This window comes from Barbus barbus (assembly GCF_936440315.1).
Source record: "Barbus barbus genome assembly, chromosome: 28".
In the NCBI taxonomy this organism is placed as follows: domain Eukaryota; kingdom Metazoa; phylum Chordata; class Actinopteri; order Cypriniformes; family Cyprinidae; genus Barbus; species Barbus barbus.
Window position 1 is genome coordinate 21,461,537 of NC_136756.1, and position 22,160 is coordinate 21,483,696.

At 36.6% G+C, this 22,160-nt stretch overlaps 2 protein-coding genes across 3 annotated transcripts; one reads left to right on the top strand and one right to left on the bottom strand.

The window, feature by feature from the left end:
- Nucleotides 1-1,661: 1,661 nt before the first annotated feature.
- Nucleotides 1,662-14,499, bottom strand: ssbp3b (single stranded DNA binding protein 3b). 2 transcript variants are annotated; one of them, XM_079382617.1, is made up of 17 exons: nucleotides 14,317-14,491; nucleotides 13,579-13,651; nucleotides 13,381-13,442; nucleotides 12,787-12,871; nucleotides 9,883-9,972; nucleotides 8,629-8,700; nucleotides 8,370-8,429; nucleotides 8,197-8,257; nucleotides 7,982-8,105; nucleotides 6,617-6,665; nucleotides 6,481-6,516; nucleotides 6,327-6,381; nucleotides 6,067-6,131; nucleotides 5,808-5,880; nucleotides 5,698-5,726; nucleotides 4,303-4,401; nucleotides 2,346-3,911 (listed from the first exon to the last, which is right to left on the bottom strand). In XM_079382617.1, exons 1-17 carry the CDS (start codon nucleotides 14,370-14,372, stop codon nucleotides 3,879-3,881), a joined length of 1,122 nt encoding a protein of 373 aa, XP_079238743.1. In that variant the 5' UTR covers nucleotides 14,373-14,491; the 3' UTR covers nucleotides 2,346-3,878. The 2 variants fall into 2 exon arrangements, with proteins under 2 accessions (XP_079238744.1, XP_079238743.1); XM_079382618.1 differs by lacking the exon at nucleotides 8,629-8,700 and having other exon boundaries at nucleotides 1,662-3,911; nucleotides 14,317-14,499.
- A 754-nt stretch (nucleotides 14,500-15,253) lies between these two features.
- Nucleotides 15,254-22,055, top strand: acot11b (acyl-CoA thioesterase 11b). The gene is given in 21 exon segments (XM_079382639.1): nucleotides 15,254-15,379; nucleotides 16,331-16,460; nucleotides 16,462-16,488; nucleotides 16,490-16,585; nucleotides 16,676-16,736; nucleotides 17,886-17,929; nucleotides 17,931-17,997; nucleotides 18,001-18,045; nucleotides 18,048-18,120; nucleotides 18,420-18,576; nucleotides 18,696-18,815; nucleotides 19,419-19,435; nucleotides 19,438-19,541; nucleotides 19,723-19,773; nucleotides 19,776-19,780; nucleotides 19,961-20,027; nucleotides 20,117-20,200; nucleotides 20,324-20,442; nucleotides 21,155-21,286; nucleotides 21,377-21,503; nucleotides 21,749-22,055. Coding segments are annotated over 20 exon segments (1,674 nt in total). The 5' UTR covers nucleotides 15,254-15,379; nucleotides 16,331-16,341; the 3' UTR covers nucleotides 21,908-22,055.
- The last annotated feature ends 105 nt before the right edge of the window (nucleotides 22,056-22,160 follow it).

Sequence of the window (22,160 nt, forward strand, 5' to 3'; positions counted from 1 at the left end):
GCCATATTGCACTGTATTTCTTCAACAAAAATGGTACTAAACAGCACAGACAGTTGTTCTTTGGCTCGTAAAGAACCTTTAAAGGAGCTTAACAGGTTCTTTGTACTTAATCACCCCAAAGAACCACCGAAGAACCATACAGGAGCTTAACGGGTTCTGTATATGGTAGCGGTGCCAAAGAAGCGGTGAAGAACCGCTGAAGAACCACTGAAGCACCAAGATTTGGTGCTATACAGCACCAAAAGTGGTTCCCTATGATTACGAGCCAAAGAACCACTTTTAGTGCAATATAGCACTTTTTTTTTTTTTTTTTTTTGAGTGTAGATGCAAACTATAGAATCTGATGTCATCTACTATGGAATATGCTAACATAATATATTGCAAATGGATTTTTTTTTCATAACCCTTGCACAATATTTAAAAAAGAATTTGTTAACCTGTAAAAGATGGAGAGGTGAAATGAAATGATGGAAGATAATGTCAAATTATTAAATGTAAAACAAAGACGTGCTGTATTTTGGACTTCTACCTGTTTTACCTTTAATTTAATCTGTGTAGCCGAATCCTTACCCATCTTCAAGAAACGGCTAAAAACTCATCTGTTCCATCTTTACTTGACCCTCTAACTCTAGCACTCTCTATTCTAATTCTATTTTATCTATGTCTTTTTATAAAAAATAAATAAATAAAAATGAATAATAATAATTATTATCTGTACTGCGTTAGGCTAAATGAGACTTGTAATAGCACTTGCACGTTGTCGCTCTTTTGTTGGTTATTAACAAATATATTGTATATTAGCTCTTATGTCCTCATTTGTAAGTCGCTTTGGATAAAAGCGTCTGCTAAATGACTAAATAAATAATTTAATTCAGACTTGAGCAATTCAATTCTAAGATGCTCATGAATGACAAACAATGGTCAGTTCCTGTTTTTAGCTGCAAGAACCTTAACTTTATGGCTGCATTTGTACTTTGGACTTGTCACATGTTGTATTTGGCAGTCAGGATCCTGTTGTGGGTTCCTCTCAGAGCTGCAGACTCTACAGGCTGATCCAAAGACAAAGTTTGACTCCAGACTCTACTTTCATTCATTTAAAAAGGCTACAAGCTCTTAAACATTTTTCTTAATGACTAAGTGTACAACTGGTTTACTAAAACAGCATTGATGTGCAAAGCTTTTTATATTCACCACAGGCTTGAAAATGTCTTAGTGTCAGTTATATGTAGTAAATGATTGATTTACATTTTTTTTTTATTGTGACCTTTGATTTCCATCATAAATAGAATGACAGTTCACTGTTTGCCACAAGATCAGGCAGCCAAGTCACAGAATGTAATCAATCTGTTGAAACTTACCAAGAGACTATGTTAAAAAATATAATTTTAGTAATGTTGTGAACACCACTGGGGGGGGGGGGGGGGGGGGGGTGTGTTCAAATTCTCAAAAGGGGCCACTCACACAGAAAGTTGGTGCTCATTTGCGAGGCACTGCAAAAGATGCAAGTAATCAGTCTAAGCTGTCTGTCTACTGCAGTGGTTCTCAACCAGGAGGGATGAGGCCCAATAGAAAGCCTTAGTAAATTTCAAAGGGGGCCTCAAGATGACATAAAATGAATTTAAGACAAAACAAGCTTTAAAAGAAACTTTTTTTTTTTGTTTAATTCACCCTTTCAAAGAACAAGATTTCTTATAGTTTTAAAATCTTAAAACACTATGGGTGTTTTATGTTGTCATTTTTCTGGGTATGCCAAGCTCTAAAATATTTTTGTGTATAAATTGAAAGTAAAAATATTTGTAAAAAAAAATCTTTACAATAAATGCCTTTACAATAAAAAGATACATTTTTGAACACTCTTAGTTTCTGTAAATTAAAAATAGTATGAATACAAAAGTCATCAGAAGACATACCAGAGGAAACCTATTAGCCTAGATGGGGGTGAGGAATTCAAATATTTTTGGGGTCATTATGGGGCCTTAGAGTCAAAAAGGTTGCAAACCACTGGTCTAGTGTGTTTACAATGGAAAACATCATCTGTGGGAACAGTCAAATAATACCACTTGAGAATTGCTGAGAAAGAAAAAGACTCTTAAGGACATTCATTGGTTTGTAGAGTTTAAGTGCCAGTTGGTTGGGCAAAACCTGTAGAGCTCTTATGAATCACTTCTGCCTAAAAGATTGGGCATGACACCCTTGCAGCCCGTTTGAGCCGTGTCCACTATGATCCTGCTGGATGTTTCGCAGAAGAGGAGAGCGAAGAGCTTCGTCAATGGGTTCTTACGACACGCTCTGTATACTAAAAACATTATATGCATTGTACCATGAGTGAAAACAGACAGAGGCTTGAGACAATTTGGGAACAACTTTATCTTACATCGAAACTGGTTCACTGATTCAAAGAGAATGATTTACATGGAAATCAAATGGCTGGATCTTGGCCCTCTGGAGAGATGTTACCCTAAAGAAGTCGGGGAACATCAACAGCTTTACATCATTCCAAAGTTAAAATCATTTCACATTGAGCTTTCCCTTTTCTCTTAAAAAGCGATTTGCTGGAAAATGAAGGTAGGCTGAAACGCTGCTTTCCTGCTTGAATTAGTATAAATGACTGAAAAACATAAGACAAAAATCCTCAAAGGAGCCAAATAATTCAGTAGTCAATATATAAACAAGCCTATTCAGCCCACAGTTAAAAGATGCACAAGCTAACAAAAGCAGTGCAAAACAACTACTAAAAATGTAAAACAATGTCCAAGTGTCTGTATAAATAGAATAAGTTACCATTCTAACTGCAGTATGACTTTGATGTCGCTCAAATGAAACCTAATACAAAACAAATCCAAACACACTAGAGTCTGGCTTACAAAAGCAACATCCTTACGGGATGACACTTTGAACCAACATCAAACCATTTCAGAGCTAAAACAAGAGGCACATGGGAGGGAATTACATATATATAAGAAAAGAAAACATGATATGGGTATCTTTAACCATCACAAATTCATCATGACATAATCAAACCCAACAACGGGCGAACATTTTGCAGGGAGACCCATTCAGACGCGTAATCCAGTCACCCGCCTGAGGAGCTCTGAGAAGGTCTCATAGGTAGTATGTTTGTCAGGGTCAGCATTTGAGAGGATCAGCGTATCATTCAGTCTTCGACCAAAGATTGAGACAGCAGTTAAATTTCAGAAAAATAAGAGAACATGAAATCAGTGCAGAAAACAAAACAAAAAGTCATCTTCATGACGGGACCCGTCAATGCAGTTATTCCTTAAAAGCAGCTGCTTATAATGCTTGAAGACAAAAATGACAATGTACAAGTAAAATACAACTGTGAGTCTTTCCCCGCTCAGAAAAGACCGAATTCTCTCACCACTTGATGCGTTTCACTGGAGAAAAATCAAAACAGGTCATCAAAAGGCAATAAAATATTCACAGAATTCAAGGCCACGCATGAGAGTTCAGTGTCAAAAATTCGGAGGAAGTTTCGTACGTGTAAACCATGCTGAAGTTGGACGTGGATGTCGGATTTCCAGAGAGAGCGAACTGCGATTATTCCTCTTCGGCACAAAATGTACACACATCCAGCGATTATGTCAGCAGTAACCATACTTTTCTTCTTAATGAGAGATGGCCTCTGAGGGGAACAAGAAAACTAAAAATCCTGGAGCACTGAGTCACATTTAGATCTTCTGATCTTAGAGAGGAGAAAAGGTTTGCTAGCCATTTAAAATAAAAAAAATAATTTTAATATTGCATGAGACCACTTGTGAGGACGCAGGGCAGTCCCACCCAATTCCGTTTCCTGTACATGTACTCTATGTCATCGATGGCCAACTGTGAGTTTCCAGAACGGAGCAAACAGACTGGCATCAGACGCTCATGGTCATGGAAGGGGAGTACTGCTGTAAAGACAGGAAGAAACAAACAAGTTAATACACTCGACAGAAAAAGTACAAACGCAGCTTACACCAATTTGATGGTTGTGTTGCATTGTGCCACCAGCATACCATTTTTTTTGTTTTTTAGAACCGTGTCTGGTAATGGCACATTGTTAAGCTACAAAGCTAGCTAACATTTTCAAAACAGCTATAATACTGGGATAACCAAACTTTTGTCAGCCGAACCTCTTTGAAAAAAAAATATTTGCTTGAGGTACAGAATTGAGACTGAGATTTTTTAAATAAACATTTTAACGATTTAATTATTAGTTTTCCATCTACACACAAACCCCAGTTTGGGAAACCCTGTTGTTGTAATATATAACAAAGGGATATAAAAGTTGATGAATCTTACATTCTCATTCTGGAAGGAGTGAAGGTAGCTGCCTCCTACATCTTCATCTCTAGGGGTCCCGGGTGGATTGCTCATGCCACTCATGTTATTAGGAGAATTCTGATGATGAGATGTAAAACTTAGTTGGAAAGTTCTCATATAGGATGTGAGGTAGTGGATAAGAGTGCTGCAGAGATGACGTATTTATTTATTTCTGGCCAACCTGGAATTTAGCATCAATTCCAATAGAATTTTTCCATTAGCTTTTGGATTACTGCAGAAAATAAGCTGTGTGTTTATATTCATGACTCTCTCTGATTCTTCTTTTCATCATGATAATATTCACATATGAACACAACTTACAAATTTTATAGCCTAAATACAATTGTCAATAGTAAAAAGCTAAAGTTAGGCTGTGAAGGAACTACATCACAAAATGACTTCAACATCAATACCCCTAGGTTTCTGAAAACTCTTTTGATCTTATTTTAAAATCTACAAGTTTGACTTAGAATAGTTTGTGAGAGTGTGAGTACAAACACAAGCTGTAAAATCTGAATAAAAAAGTCAACCTCTGTAGTCCCATTTAGTGACTTGTTAGCAACTGCCTTTAAAAAAAAAACATGAGTGGGGTATTGCTGATGTGTTTTACGTCAATAACTATGTTTCCATCCACCTATTTAAGCACATTTTGGAATATCGCATAAAAAAAACAAAACCCTCGATGGAAACACTAAGATCCGCGTAAATTCTAAAAATGGCCATAAACATACGAGTAGGACAAACCTTTTATCCAATAAGAAAAAATGCGCATAAACCATGATGGAAACATATTTACCGAAAAAAATCCTCCATGCGCATCGGAAAAGTCATGTGACTGCGCTATGAGACGGGATAACTTGACTAGCAGCGGACTGATCTCGTTGCACAGCATCTATATGTTGTTGATCGTTCTGAAATGCCTGCAATGACTTCCTTTTATTGTGTTTTGTCTGCTTGCTCTAAGATGCAAGTAATTTTTATCTTATATGAAAATGATTATATTCAGTGGCTTCTCCTAGTTTTCTTAGTGATATTTGGTGTCAGTTTACAGGAAGTGATGATTTTGTTCTCTTTGACTCGTTGGATGGAAACGGTGCTTTATACGCAAATGTTTTATGCGATATTCCAGTTTTGCGCATGAGTTTCTTTGAGAATCTTTGGATGGAAACATAGCTATTGAATCAAACATGAAAATATCTTGAGTTTCTGTTCTCCACAGACCTCCTTTCAGGCATTTAACCAAAACCCCACTGACTTCAGGATGATGGAACCGGAAGTGCAAAAATGCTTACTCATTTCCATGTTTTAGGATCCACTCCTGCAGCATTCTATTAAATACATCTAAATACTATTAGAAAGATTATAATAGATCACCTTTGGAAGTCCATCCAGGTCTCCTGAACCTATAAATGCACAAGATTAAAAAAGAAAAGTGTTTTCAAATAGATTTAAGTTTTTATTTTAAGTTTTTACAGTAACATTACCTCCATTCATATGCATTGGGTCCATTCCTGCCATGGCCACTAGGGGGCCCTCAGAGCCTGGGCCTATGGGAAACTGGACAAAACCAGCCAAATAAAAAAATAAAAAAATAAAAAAAATAAAATTCTGTCATCAGACAGTAATGATGAAAAAGGGTAACATGAACACAGCCAAGGGCACTTCTGCTATTCTAATGTATAACACTAAGCAATTTCTGAATGGTGTGCCTCTGAGAAATGAGTCAGCAGGTCTGTCTCTTACACTGTTGCGACCTCCACCTCCTGAGTTAATCATGGTGTACAGGTTTTCACTGGAGTTGTTCGAGTCTGTGGGTGAGAGATGTTACATTAATGGGATGGAAATTTCTGCATGATCAGTTAAACAATCAATATTCTGCTTTAGGCAAAGCCTAATTCTGGCGTCTATTGAAATCAGAGTTAAACTAAATCCAATAAAGAAGGTTATGAAAGACTCTCAGCTGAATTAGTGTGCTTTATTAACTGAATGTGTGGCAAACAGACCTGCTGGACTAGGGACAATTCCAGGTGTTCCTGGAGGCCCCCCTCCTTGTGGACCCTGGAGAAACAAATGGATTACAGCTTTAAAGTAATACTCCAAAGTCTTTATGAATAATTATAGTAATAAAATATGCAGTAGATGAGGAACTTTTTTTACCCCATAAGCACCAGGAGATGGTGATGAATATGGCATCTAAACCAAAACAAACAGAATTATGTTTGGGCATGTAGTATTCTGTTATAGAAAAATGTAATTACTGTAATAAAATACTTAAAATTAGTTAGACTATTACATTGTTGGCATTTGGATTTGGCCATGGAGGTCTGCCATTTCCAGGGCCCCTGCAAAACACACAAAAAATGTGGATTAGTATTCAGTTTCAATTTAATCAGTCATTTATATCATTAACTACTGTTCAAATATTTGGAGTTGGTGAGATTTTTAAGACTCTTATGCTCACCAAGGCTGCTTTTTTATAAAAAGAAAAAACAGTAACATTATGAAATGTTATTACAACCTAGAATCTTACAACAAAAAAGTTACTTTAAAATGTCATTTTCTTTAGTGATGTCAAAGCTGAATTTTCAGCAGCCATTACGCCAGTCTTCAGAGTCACACGATCCTTCAGAAATCATTTTAATATGCAAATTTGGTGCTCAAGAAATGATCAATGCAACAAAACAGTTGGGCTGTTTATTATTTTGATACATTTTTTAGGATTCTTTGATGAATAAAAAGTTAATAAAAGAACAGCATTTAGGGGTTTTACTAACAGCTTGTGCCAACGTAAACCATCTTTTGGCATTAAAATAGTACTGTCAGGTTACGCACAGTGACGAATTAGCGCTGAAAAGGAGTGAACACAGTTATTTTTGCGCATGACCTTATTGAAAATGCATTTCTAGGAGTTTCCCTTTCAGACGCAAAATTTATGGGAGGAGAGTATTCAAATGAATCACGAAATGCGTTTTACTAACGTTTGTGTCAAATTACTGGTATCTGCGCCATTATTTAACACCCCAAAAAAGCATGTCCTAAACTATTTTGCTCTTGAAATGGCTGCAATTATTGTTGCTAGTAGGAGGCACCGCAGAGAACAGAGAGTGCGTGTTTTTTTGTTTTCACACGCAATTTATTTGGAATGCAAGAAGAACACGAAAATATCGTTTGCCAAGCCATGTTATTTTTAATTTGCTTCAGGAAATAAAAGAGGACTTGGAACCCTCAATTAGGAGTCATGCAATACCAGGTCTATCAAAACTTCTTGCAACTTCTAGCATTTAGCCTCTAGTTCTTTTCAACGTACTATGGCTTCTTTATTACTTTATTCTTTATTTGCGACTGCTCTAATTTGCGCTGCACTTGGTATATTCCATTGGTCAATATGTAAATGAGATGTTGTGTCTGTGTTCTTTAATTTGCACGTTGTTAGTAAATCACCCGCAGAAATTTCCACCCATTGACGCTCTTTTGAAATTGCGCTCTCGCGCTAATTTGCCGTTTAGTAAAACTGGCCCTTAATTGGAAAAAAACTTCTGTAACATTATAAATGTCTTTACTCACACTTCTGAACAATTTAATGTGTCCTTGTCGAATAAAATATGAATTTTATTGAAATCTTAATGACTCCAAACAATATTATTACAAAAGGTCTTACATGTTCACTCCTGGCATGCCAGGGCCCATTGAGTTGTGTGGTGGTCTCATCCCTCCTCCAAAACTCTGGGGGCCAGGGCCCATGGGACCCATTCCTCTAGGAACATTCATCCTTTGCATCGGCCCTTGAGATGGGGAAAGCAGATGTCAAATCAGTTTAGGTCATCTGCAGCTTTGAAGTATGTTAACTCAGATATACTCATAACTCATGCTCACCCTGTAGTCTGGGATCCATGTTTGGGAGCATTGGCTGGGCGGCTGGAACTCCACCAGGGGGCTGGAAAAGAGTCAGTACACATTTAATTTTAACATCTATTTTTTTTTTTATTAATTGGACATTTTAATTAAAGCTACAAAAGCTGACATCAAGACCACACTGATGAACTCACCTGGTTGCCCATTCTGATGGGGGGTCGTGGTCCCCCACCAAAGCGAGGTGACATGAAAGGCTGCAACACAAATCAACTCGTCAGAAAACTGTAACAATGACATTTTGTCTGAATCTAATGAAGTTGCAAAGATGCCTGCAAGAACACAGGGGAACCACAGCTCAGCAGAGCCGGCTAACAGGAAGACGGCGAGAGAGAAACAATACAGAGGGCAGAATCAGTCAAATGAAATTGTCCGTGAATAGACATGAGCCGCTACCTGGCCGTGGGGTCCCATCATGCTGTTAGGGGGAGGAGGAGCGTGAGGGGAGGCCTGGGAGCCGGGAGGGCCCTAAGAAAGTGAAGAGACCACACGAGAGGAGAGCAGGAGCAAGAGACCAAGCAAGGGAAAGGCAGCAAGTGATAAAAAGGGCAATGAAGAGACAAAAAAGAAAAAAGAGAGAGTCATTAGGCTATTTAAAGAGCTGGAAAGAGAACAACACCACAGAACGCACTGAGAATCATAAGTGACTGGTGGCTGAACAGATAAACCCCCCACTGAAAGAGCAAAGCAACTGGACAAATTGAACAAAATGAATCAATGGGTGAACAACAATGATCAGCAAGAACACAATTTAACATTTATGAAGAAATCAACAGGAGCAACAGAATTTTAATAGAGAAAGCCAATACTGGACCCAACACTGAGTCAGAGTCAGAGCTGTCCCATCATTCCCTGTTTTTACTTAAGGTTAAATAATTTAAAAACAAAACAATCATTTTCACTATTAGTCAAACCTCACGATACGAACCATTAATACTGGTAAATGCTAACATTTAGGAAATATATCATTTCAAAATAATAATAATTAATTATTATATAGGATACAACAAGATTATATAGGGGAAAGTATAAAGTATCTTTTCCATATATATTCATGTTGTATCCTATAAAATCATTCATTGTGATTATTTTTAAATTATATACATTTCATAAATCTGAAAATAACTTAAATATTTATAGTTATTTCTATACTTTATATATAAATATTAAAATCTAAACTATATGCATATTGTTAATAATATTTTCTGTTTAAAGACTTTCAAAGATATAATTTTATAATATCAAGTCACTATTATTATAATATAAAAATATCAATATTCCAAGTATAATACATTTATTTCAATAAATTGAAATAGATGTAAACAAAAGAAAATCTACATATAAAATATGTAATTATACCTAAACAGTAATGCAAAATATTTTTTAATTTTTTTATAGAAAGAGAGCATGCATAAACTCAATTTGCATATAAATTAAAAAGCAAAAACAAAAATATTTAAAAAAAACAATATTTAAAAGCTATATACATGTAATAATAATAATATTTTTCTATAATCTTTTTAAAATCATGAGAAACATTAATTCACTGTAACCAAAGGTTTGACTGATAGTCTATGCAGGGTTTGGATCACTGACATCTTAAAAATATTTCACAAGACATGAGGTTTAGAAAGAGGGTGATAATCTAACCTGGAAGAATCCAGGGGGCATGGGTCCACCTGGCATGCCATCTCCTGGTGGCATGTTCCCAAGAACAGGACTGGGGGCTGCTGCGGCACTCTGTGGGCACAAATCATTAAGAAAAAAAAAAAGATCAGGACAATTAGATGGGAGAAAAACACCTGTACATCTTAAGCACTGATTTTTTTTCCCCTTGGAAAACAGATTTATTCCACAAGTAGAAAATGCAGCTTAATGCATTCTAGCACTCATAAATCTGTGCTCTAACAGCAAGCAATAAAGCCAACGGCACAGCCACAACTGACTGGTGTAAAATCCAATTTTAAGGTCTACAAAACCAAGAGGAAAGAACTAGGATTCAGAGCACAACAGGGATTTGATCATGCATATAATAGTGTGGTCTGCTGCCTGTCACACTTCAGCCTGAGTTAACCAAGCAAGGCTTTTCAGAGAGCACTGTGAAATACCACAGGAAGGAGGTAGAAAGAAAGAAGAGCAGCTGACCCTGATGGAACAGCACAGATCAGAACCGGCCAATGGGAAGAGTCAGACCGAGACTGATCCACAACAATAGAGCAGCTATGCTTTTCATTCAGACTATTCAAGTTCACAGTTCAAGCGCCATGAGGACTTTTTATTTTTTAAAATCGATAAAAAGATCGATCCTGATCACATTCTTAATAGACACAATAGATATTTTCTCAATTCAAACTTCAGTGTTACGGTTAACTAAAACACAAAATAAACAGTCTTTGCTAATTGAAATAAAGATGAAATAAAAAATAAATATTGCATGAAATTAAATTGTAAATAACTTTAAAATGTAAATATTTCTAAACAGGAATAGTAAAACACTAATAAAGTAGTCAAATGCACATAAAAATATTAAAACAAACTTAAATTAAAATAAAACTGAAAAAAAAACAATTGTAAACATCTATAAATAAATAGCACTGCATGCAGTGCATATTATTCCACAGAAACTCAATGAATTGATTCACTTCCAAAATTACTTTTCTATTTTGCCTGACGTCACCAAGGCTGCCATTTCCTGTTTCGAAAGGTGAGCAATCCAACAAAATGAAGGGAAACTCTGGAAAAGAACGCCTACTTTTCATGATCCAATCAATTCTCAATGGATAAAATCCATTTTCGCCCTTCCTCCTCTTGCTGAGTGTCTTTTTTCGCTCGGAAAATCATATTAAGTGAAATGGGTGGGAATGTAATTTTATGTCACCTTAGGATTAGTTAAATTTCTCATAACCAAGGAAAATGCTTCAAGTTAAGCCAGGGAAATGTTCCTGGTTGTCCTACCCTGATAACAGTTCTCCATCGGGAATCTAACATCATTATATCACCAAAATGCCCCGAAATAACAAAACAAATCCAACACAGTCCTGCTCCACACAGCTCATCCGTCCCTGACCCTCCAAGTTCGCTTCCATGCTCCTCGTTCCATCTGTCTCTTCCCTCCCTTTCAATCTGCCTACCGACAGGCTCCATGACAGCCATCAATCACTCTGAATCCCCACCGCAGCCCGAGGGGGAGTGTTTCCCCTGACACAGCATGAAGACAACATGGCCACTGTTTAAAGAGGGTGCAGCCTCCTCCCCCACCCTCTGGAGAATAAGAGAGCACAGACCTGACGCCACGGTCCCGACCATAGCTGGGCACAAAAGGCAGGAGACTGCGACGAGGACTTCAAAACATAATGCCCTATAACACTCCTGAAGATCCAGCTACGCTGAACATGCAGCTAATTTTCACACGGCAGTTTCATGTATCGGTGTACGGCAGCATCCTTTCAGATTAGGATGTCTAGACAGAGGAGCAAGGGTTTGATTTTTAGACTCGCTGCATATATGACCTCTGACCTGTGGCCCCTCACTAAAGCTTGTGGCTAGACAACAGCGGACATATATTATTGGTAAGAAGCTAAATCTGGAGATTTTGGCCTAAGAGCCACATCATTCCTATATAAGCTGTTGAGAAAATGCATAGAATGCATAGATGCTACAATTTGCATTTCATGGAAAACTAGGACTTATCTTGCCTAAAAACGATATTGTTTGATTTGTTATCTTCATGCCACTCTAAAGGGCTTCTGCCTGCAAATCCATTTGTGACCCTGGACCACAAAACCAGTCTTACGTCACGCAATATTTGTAGCAATAGCCAAAAATACATTGTATGGGTCAAAATGATCAATTTCTCTTTTATGCCAAAACTCATTAGGATATTAAGTAAAGATCATGTTCAATGAAGATATTTTGTAAATTTCCAACCGTAAATATCTCAAAACGTAATTTTTTTATTCGTAATATGCATTGCTAAGGACTTCATTTGGACAACTTTAAAGGGGATTTTGTCAATATTTAGATTTTTTTGCACCCTCAGATTCCAGATTTTCAAATAGTTGTATCTCAGCCAAATACTGTCCTATCCTCACAAACCACACATCAATTCAAAGCTTATTTATTCAGCTTTCATATGATGTATAAATCTCAATTTTAAAAAAAAATTACCCTTATGACTGGTTTTGTGGTCCAGGCAGGGTCACATTTTAAAAAGTGCCATGTAACACAATTTTGAAATATCTATAAATAATAAGAGCTGTCCTGGCTTCAATCTTTGTTCACGCATGCCTTGATATCCAATTAGCCGAACATCATGTACATTACAAAGCTCATCATCCGAGCATCTTTGTCTAGAAACCCATGGAAAACCCTGCTGACATCATTGCTATTGTAGGGGTGATTACAACATCCTTCACACCCAACACTGTACACACTTCCTTATTATAAAACACAGAGACTCTTCCAGAGTCTGCAAGATTCACAGGCACATGTAATCCAATTTTGTCCTCTAGTCTGCATACATTATGGAAACAGTCTGTGCTTTTCTGTACTCACATAGTCATGGAAAGCCTTGGCCTCGCTTGAATGTTCGCATGTGTCTCTCCTCTCAGGAGCTGCACAGTAGAGGTCCCAAAAGACACTGGGGTAAAGAAAAAAAGTGGTCAAATAAGCCTGTATCATCATTTACTCATTTTCATGTCATTTCAAACCTCTATGACTTTTGTTTCAATGGAATAAATAAAACACTTTTTTGTTGGGATGTTTTCATTGCAATAACAATGAACTATACAATTTAACAGCTGTGTGTGGTAAAAGATTTTCAGTGAATAACAACACAAATTTTTATCTGTTTCTTGCTTAATCATATGGTTTAAAAAAATCAAACAAAGTGTACAAGTTGCATGGACCAATTTTATGACACTTTTGCAAGTTTTTTGAAGCATGAAAGCTTCAGTCTCCATTATTGTAACTGCATGTAAAAGAATGACCAGTACAATCTTCAGAATTTCTCCTTTTGTGTTCAGTAGAATAAAAAAAGCCATACAGGTTTGCGACACAAAAGTGAGTAAATACGGACTTCATTTTCATTTATGGGTCAACTATTTATTTTAATATTATAAAAAGACAAAATACACTCAAAATACTCACCACCACCAGGAATGCAGGAACCCAGGAGGGTCTCCCAGCGTGATGTTCTTTTCCCATCGGATCTAAAATGGACCAGAAAATGATCAAATCTTTTTTTTTAAATGCAGTCTGAGTGCATAGAACTGAATTACATTTTCAATTTTAATGTTTGCAAGTGTATGTCTGTGAAAAATCTGAGATTGAGATTGGGGTCCTTACTTCTGACAGGAAAGTCTGCGCTGACTTCTGAGCACCAATGTGTAACAAATACTCATAAACATACAAAGCTAACCTGCAATAAAACAGAGAGAATACAATATTAAGTTAATAATGCAACAATTAATAAAAAATAAATAAAAAAGGCATAATATGGTTGGTGAGGACAAATTAAAAAAATCAGTATTGTGTCACACTCCTCTCTGGTTTATACTTAAACAGTGTCTATGGTAAAAATGAGTGCATTATCCAAAGAAAATGCTCATTATATTACCCAAAAAATAATTTACATTTCCATAATTTATTTATTATTTTTTATTATTCATAAACCCCCCATTGAGCAAGAATGCATCTCAAAAACATGCTAAATGCATAAAAACTAAACAAAAGACGGGACCCACTCCCCTCCGAGACTGGCGTCTGAGGCAAAATGAAACAAGGAACACAGAAGCGCCCGTCCCGCATGCAGAAACTATTTCAAATGGCCGCATTAAAATGTAGGTGATTTAAAAAGGCACGGTTTTTATTCTGGATCACATCACAATAACCAGAGTCGAAAGCTCTGTGCCATAGGGGGACCCCAGAATGGCGCACGGCTGGGCACTTTCGATTCAACGCTCTCGCGACAAGCCTATAGCAGCAGCATACGCTCCAAATGCAGCCGTGCCTATACTGCTCTAACAATAGGCTACATCCAACACAATAACACACGCACGACGGCCGATGTTCAAAAGACCTTACTTTTCCCGAGCTTGACCATCCGATGGCACGACGGAGCTTTTGCCTTTAGGAAACATGTTTTTTGTGCACGGGAGAGTCGCCCGCGTTCCCTTTTCCTCTATTTTCGACAATTCATCTGTCACTGCTCCAGGTTCGACTGCACAAACTAAACACACTGACGCCTTCTCAACCAACCTTGACCACTGGGGCGGGGAGAATAGAGTTGTTTGATTGACAAGGGCAAGTGACCAATGGCAGGGCGCCATTTCTCTTACGTGTTGCCCTGCAGTGACGTATGCTCGGTGACCAAATAGTTCCTTCCTCCAATTTCCTGTGATTCTTTAAAGATGGGTTGCATTAAGCGCTCCACATTAATTAGCCCTGTATTTGTTTACCGTGTTGCCTTAATGGGTTGCATACTATGATAGTAAAACTGTGAGAAATTGCAATACAAACAAGGGCATTAAGTTGAATCATTCACAGAAATGTATTATTAAGACTTGAAAATTATCCTATAGAAATAAGTCTTATTAATTACAATAATAATAATGGTAATAATAGTCTCTTAATTGCAACGTAAAACACGATTAGACAAGTTTCCTTATTTACTGCGTTCATATTTAACGCTTTTATGTCAATGCACTTTTCATCAGCGAGAGTAATCACTTTTGCAATAACTTTAGACATAATTATATGGTTAGAGAACATGTGATATATGTTTATGTATTGGCTTCGTGTTTGTTAAGCAAACTAAACAAAATAGCTAAATGATTAAAACCCTACACGTACATTTTTGTTTTCTTAATATTTTTCTATAGTACAGAAACATTGTTAGCATATTCCAAACTAATTCCATAAAGTCAGATTTGATCCTGTGTAATGGAATCAGTCTACCTTAAAAAGTTTCTGGGCGGCACTGTAAAACTCAGTAGGGCTTGTGTGAACAGTCGCGCGCAGTGTGGACACTTTGTTTGATTGGGAATATGAATGCCTGTTTGTTTATTTTCATGCATCTTGCAAAGTTTCAGACGTCAGACATTGTTTATTTCTTCGTGCAAATGAGAATGGTTTGACATCCATTCATGTAAGTTTGCTCATTGCTTTATTTTTTTTGGTCATTACCAGCCTGCCAAAGTAGTATTTTAGTTCAGACGCATTTGACGCTTTACAGTGTCACAGAATAACCTGCTATGCAAATTTTGGAAAACATAATCATCCATTTTGCATAAAATCAGCACCATGCAACATAATGTTCTTGTGAAATATGATCGTAGCCTATTATGTGTTTTTTTTTCTTTTATTAGAAAAATATAGGCTATATTAAGATGCATTTAGTCTTTATAACTGTCTCTTAATAGCTGAACTATTTGACTGTGCACAGGCTTATTCTAATAGCAAACAGAAACGAGTTAAGCGTATTAATCGCTATGGCACATCGTTTTTAACAGTCAAAAAGGCTTTGTCCTGTATATATTCTGGCAGGTTGCACCTGGAAGCCATTGCAAAACACACAGCTTGGCTGATCCATCCAATAATTTTTCTTGAGGTTTTAAATGATCTCTTATGATTTTGATTTCATTTACATAATTATTTTTATTTATACAGTATAATCTCTTCTCATAGCACAGTAATTCCAAAAGGATTTTTTTTTAGATTATAAATCTGTTGCAAGTGTTGTACTTTCAAGTAGACTTATTTTTTAAATGAATTGGTGGACTGACCCCTTTTGAACTGACTGGAGATTTCTGTGGCTTATGAAAGCAAGCAAAACGCTCACTGTGTAACATTCATTTGAAAGGTTGAGCATGAGCGTGTGTGATGAGTCCTGTGAGGATGACGACAGTTACCTGTCCTGATATTCATGCACATCTTTATACAAGACCATTTATAAGAGGATGTGACCTAAAAGCTAAATTTCCTGACCTTCCTGATATCCTTCAAGACAGTGATATTCTAGCCCAATGCTCTTACCAGTGCTAATTGCCACCAAATATGCACACAAATAAACTTCTTATCATGTATGTTGCTCCAACAGAGCCCTATGTCATGGCGAATGAGTCCAGTGATCCCATGCCGCTGGAAGAGCCCATGTTTATTCTGGGAAATGGAGAGATGTACAGGAACCAAACTGAAGTAAAGATGAACCAGATAGTCCTCCTTAAATGCTTGCTGTGGGTGTAAACATTTATTAATTATCAATATTTGCTCTCTTGTTTCCAGCTGAGAGACATGCTGGCTGCTCCTGCATCACTGCCTCAGTGGATGACATTCACTTTGAAACCACTATAGGGTAACAGCAGCTATAGCAACTACTTATTTTGAATTGAAACAAAAAATCTTTGTTCATTCTAAAAATGTGTTGCTCTGTTTCTTCATGCAGGGTTGGACAGGTTGTAAACATTACTGCTAAAGTCAACAGAGACTTCACATCCAGCATGGAGGTTTGTGGGAACATCTACTACTATTTAGCAAAATGATTTTATAATGTGAAATCAAACATCAATGATGTTATTATTAACATGCAGAATTTTAGCCATTGACTAATCAACCAAAAACACGTTTCTGCATTTCACTTGCTCTAACTGGGGATATAATATAATGTGATATAATGATACAGTTTCATATATGGCAAATTAGCACTTATATTTTTCATCTATGCATGCATAATACTACATTTTTACATGTAGGCCTAATAACTTTATTAAAACACTAAATTAATCAATTTCTCTATCATGAGCTCAACACATATTCATAAATTTGCACATTCTTTGCATAGTCACACATTTCATGTATGAAAATATTTGTGATGATAGAAGAATATGATATTAAAACTTTAGCATTTTTGCTGGGTGGAAAATTATATTTATAACTTAATGGATTGAGTGCTATGGCCCGGTTTCATAGACAGGGTTTAGCCTAAGCCAGGATTAGGCCATAGTTCAATTAGGACATTTAAGCAATTTTTATAAACGTGCCTGGTGAAAAACACATTACTGGTGTGCATCTTGAGACAAAACAAAGATCAGTCAGTGCAAGTTTCTTTCATTTGAATCAGCTCAGACTTACATTTTAGTCTAGGACTATGCTTGTCTGTGAAACCGGGGGTTTGTGTACTATAAATATATTGATCACAATATAAATTTTCCTCAAATTTGTGGACATCTATTGCACGTACATGTTTCCATATAAATGTGTATAGTACATAAATTCAAATATAATTTACACACACGCATATTGCCATATTTTCTTACATGTATACATCTGTCTATTATAAAATGTATTATTGAATATAAAATTCCATACATTACGATATAAAAGTAAATATACTGTTGCATATGTTTCAATATATAAATTATTCCATATATTGTAGTATATTACACATAATATATTATTCTGAATATTTTCAATATACACTAAATAATTAAAAATATTCAATGTTAAAATATAAGGAAATATATTTTCTTTGCATATGCTGCAAATATTGTTCACCTTTATGATAAATTGCTTGCAATGTTCCTCATTTGTAAACTGCTTTGGATAAAAGCTTCTTCTAAATGAAGTACGGCTGAAGATGTGGGTCTTTGTCTTAGGTCGGGATTTTGGTGAGCTGTGAAGATCTCTTCAGCGACAGACAGTCATGCTTTCGCCACCTTTGTGGCCCGATGTACCGAAGCAGGAAAGGTAAGAAACATCATGTCAAAATAAATCAGAACAATTTTAGCCACAAGTTTTCACACCCTTGAAAGTGTTTGGGTTTGCACAGGTACAGACTGATCCATGCAGAGATAATGAACGATCTTCTCAGCAGCTGCTCCTCTCAGACAGGTGAGCGCAGACACTTCTCCAGGTGTATTTGTTTACTTGTAAAGACTTTGGAGAGAGGTCTCAGGAACACTTGCCACAGGAAATGAGTCATGAATCAGAAGTTGAGTTCTGATTAAAGGTGTCGTTCAGTTTGTTTGGTGTCTCTTCATAAACACGGCGCCAACACTCATTAAGCGTATATGTATGTGTAGTAAACCTTCACTGCTCACTTACAAAGGGTCACATGGTTTGAAGTGTGTAGAATAAATAGACTGGAAGACGCAGTAGCTATGATAAGTGGTGCTCTATCTGTTTGTCAGTGAGTGAGTGTCTAGATTACCAGGATGCGGTGCCTGTGGAGCGCATTCGGGTAGAAAGCATCGAGCTGGTGCTCCCACCCCATGCCAATCACCAGGTCAGCACGTTTGGTGGACAAATCATGGCCTGGATGGAGAATGTAGCCACCATCTCTGCCAGGTGTACAGTCACTATTTTACTACAGTCAAATCTGATGCTAAAAGAAATATATTTAAATGAATATGCAAGGAAATCATTGGCGTTTCGGTGCGTCATACTCTATGTGCTTTTTCTTGTAGTCGTTTGTGTAATGCTCACCCAACTCTGCGGAGCATAGACATGTTCCACTTTCGTGGGTCGTCCCACATTGGAGACAGACTGGTGTTGAAGGCAATTGTAAACAATGCTTTCAAGAAAAGGTACGCCCATATCAAGAAAACATTGTGGACCACTGGGATGGCTGTGACTGTGTATATTTATTTACCATTCAAAAGTTTTGAGTCAGAAAGTTTTTTTGTTTTGTTTTTTAAAAAGGTACTTTTATTCAGTAAGGACACATTAATTTGGTCAACGACAGTAAAGACCTTTACATTGTAAGAAAAAAAATCTTTAAAAAAATGCTGTTCTTTTGAACTTTCTATTCATAAAAGAATAATAAAAAAAGACTGGAGTAATGATGCTGAAAATTCAGCTTTGCATCACAGGAATAAATTACATTTTAAAAATATATTCAAAAAGAATACAGAGTGAGCATAAGAAACTGAACCCAAACTTTTAATGGTTATATAGAACATATACATTTATATATTTTAATATTAAATTTATTTATAATTTTAGTATTATTGTATTATGGATCAGTACCACTATGCAGACTATACAGATTTAAAAACAGTAATATAGTATATACCTATATTATAACCAGTAAAAACTATGATTCGGTATCACTTATATCCATGAATCATGGAAGCCTGATTTATCTTTGAGCAACCTGAACAGCTGGTATTTTGTGTGTGCTATTCTAGTATGGAGGTGGGAGTGTGTGCGGAGAGCCCCTGCGCCACATCAACACTGCCTTCATGACCTTTGAGGTCTTGGACAATGACAGGAAGCCATGCGCGTTGCCAAGGATACGGCCTGAGCCTGTGGTGAGCGCTGTAACATTCCTGGAATCCCTCACATGGTGAAAGAGTTTAACTTTTTGATGGAGTTCAAGAGGGTGAAACAAAATGAATGCTGGAACTGGAGTGTTTGCTTTATACTGAGTTTTTAAAACTGTATCTAATTATTTTAATAATAAATCATTATCTTCTCATCCTGTCTTTTGAGGATGGTAAAAGACGCTTTCAGGAAGCCATAGCCAGAAAGAAAAGGATTCTTTTGACAGGTAGGATTCTTAAGATTGTGTCTATTATAACAGGTTATGTCATATTCTTATTATATCATACGCCTATTTATAAGCTCTGGATGCATGTGATATTCAAAGTTAACATTACAGCTATAAAAATTCCTGCATAGCAGACCAGCATGGAACACTAGATCACATGAGTATGCTCTCCTCTTACAGGAAGTACATAATATCCTGCAGACAAAGTGAGGTTCCTCTCTCGGTTCCCTGGGACCCAACTAACCAGGTATATTAACCCGTTCTAGTAGCTATAAAATCTCATGGATTTGCTCAACATCTTTTTTTGGACCATGTGACTAATCCATGTCTTGGCAGATGTACCTCAGTTACAATAATTTTTCGGCACTGAAGATGTTGGCTGTCCGGACTAACTGGGTCTTAACCTCAGATAAAACAAGGTGGATAAGTTTTGTACACTTAAAGTTTCCATTTTGTCCTATTTGATATTACATGGGTGACTTGAGCAGTCAAAAATGTTGTAGATGCTTAAGGGAAATGAATGAGCTGAAACATTGTGCCCAGGTGAGTTTATACACACTGGAGGAGAACCAGATGTTGTGTTTTAAGGTGGAGACTCATGTGGCTGTGGCGGCCGAGCAGGTGTTTCTGCTACGAAGGAAGGCATGGGACCACCACTACCAGTATTTCAAATGCATTTTAAATAACGAAAAAGAAAATATTGAATTTTATAAGCGACAGACATTTAACAGCCATTTTTTATGAAAATATAAACTTTGGAGTTAGTATTTTTTATTATTATTTCTATTTCAAATACATGCTGTTCTTTTGGAATTTCTGTTAATCAAAGAATCCTAAAAATATATATCACGATTTCCACAAAAATATTAAAAAGTATATAAAAAGTAGTACACTTGTTTTCAGCATTGATTATAATCAGAAACATTGTATGTTTCTTGAGCACCTAATCAGCATGTTATAATGTTTTTTGTTTGTTTGTTATTTTTGTTAAGATCGTGACACTGAAGACTGGAGTAAATTCATCTTTGCAATCACAAGAATTTATTAGTTTTACTGTATTTTTGATCAAATAAATGCAACCTTGGTGAACATGAGACTCAAAAACATTAAATCCTATTACTTTTAACAGACAGTTTTTTTTAATGAATAAAAAATCCATTAAAATCTATAAATGAACACTTTTTGGTCCACTTTTTGCTACAATGTAAATTTAAGTGAAATGTTACTTTTACAAGTATCTTTTTTTTATTTATATCTTACAGGTTGTTTGCTACAATGGCTGTCAGATAAACTAAAATGATTAGCCACAGTTTCAAATTACTTGATTTAACGTAGCGCGCGTTATGATATTATAATTAACCATAATAAATATAGAGAGTGTGAAGTGATAACTGACTCGCATGAAGACGACACCATCTACCAAGTTGTCACCCCCTCTGTGACTAAAGGAGGCAAAGTCCAGGACTTCATCCTCCTGACCTCCAGGAGGCGCCCTTGTGATTCTGGGTAAACCTCAAACTCCTACAGAATCTCTATATTGTGTCTTGTGTCTTTCCATAGGACAAAATAACAAGTTCTCACATATGTCACTTTTAGAGACCCTTATTTGATAGCCTTGCGTTCCGTGACCCTGCCTGCGTACCCTCCCACTGAAGACTACAACAGAGGAGAGGTGCTGTGTGCTGGGTTCAGCATCTGGGAAGAGGAAAACTCATTCACTAAGGTAATAAATACACAGAAAGCCTAATGGACACTTATATTGAATGAGTGAAAGTTCAAGAATTAACACAGCTTTAAATGTAGCATTCTCTTTAATTGAAATAATGTTCATGTACATAAGCCAATAACACAGTTTATAACTCATGTTTAGAAACTGCTTAGAGTGGTCCCTGGTGCTGCCAGGTAGGTGTTAAAGTACTGAAGGTTAAGTGCGTTTGGTTTACATGCTTATGTATGCATTTCTCTCAGATTTCTTACTACAACCAGGCCACTCCTGGCGTTCTGCCCTATATCTCCACTGACATCGCTGGGCTTTCCTCCAGTTTCTACTGCACCTTTGCCTCATGTAGCGCTTTCCTGGAGGAGAATAAAGACAGCCTGGCTTCCTTGCCCATCTCCACCCTGTGAGAAAGCTGAATTCGACAATCTATGTTCTTCAGAAACTGATTTAGCTTTTTTAAAAAATTGGTTGTGAAGGTTATGTAAGGTTGACACAGACATTCACATTTAAGTTTGGTATAAAAGGTCATGAACTTGATGATGATCTAGGTACGTAAAATTCTTATTTTCCATACACTCTCAGAAAATAAAGGCACAGAACTGTCACTGGAATGGGACCCTATGATACAAAAGCTGAAAGGTACATCTCTATACCATATTT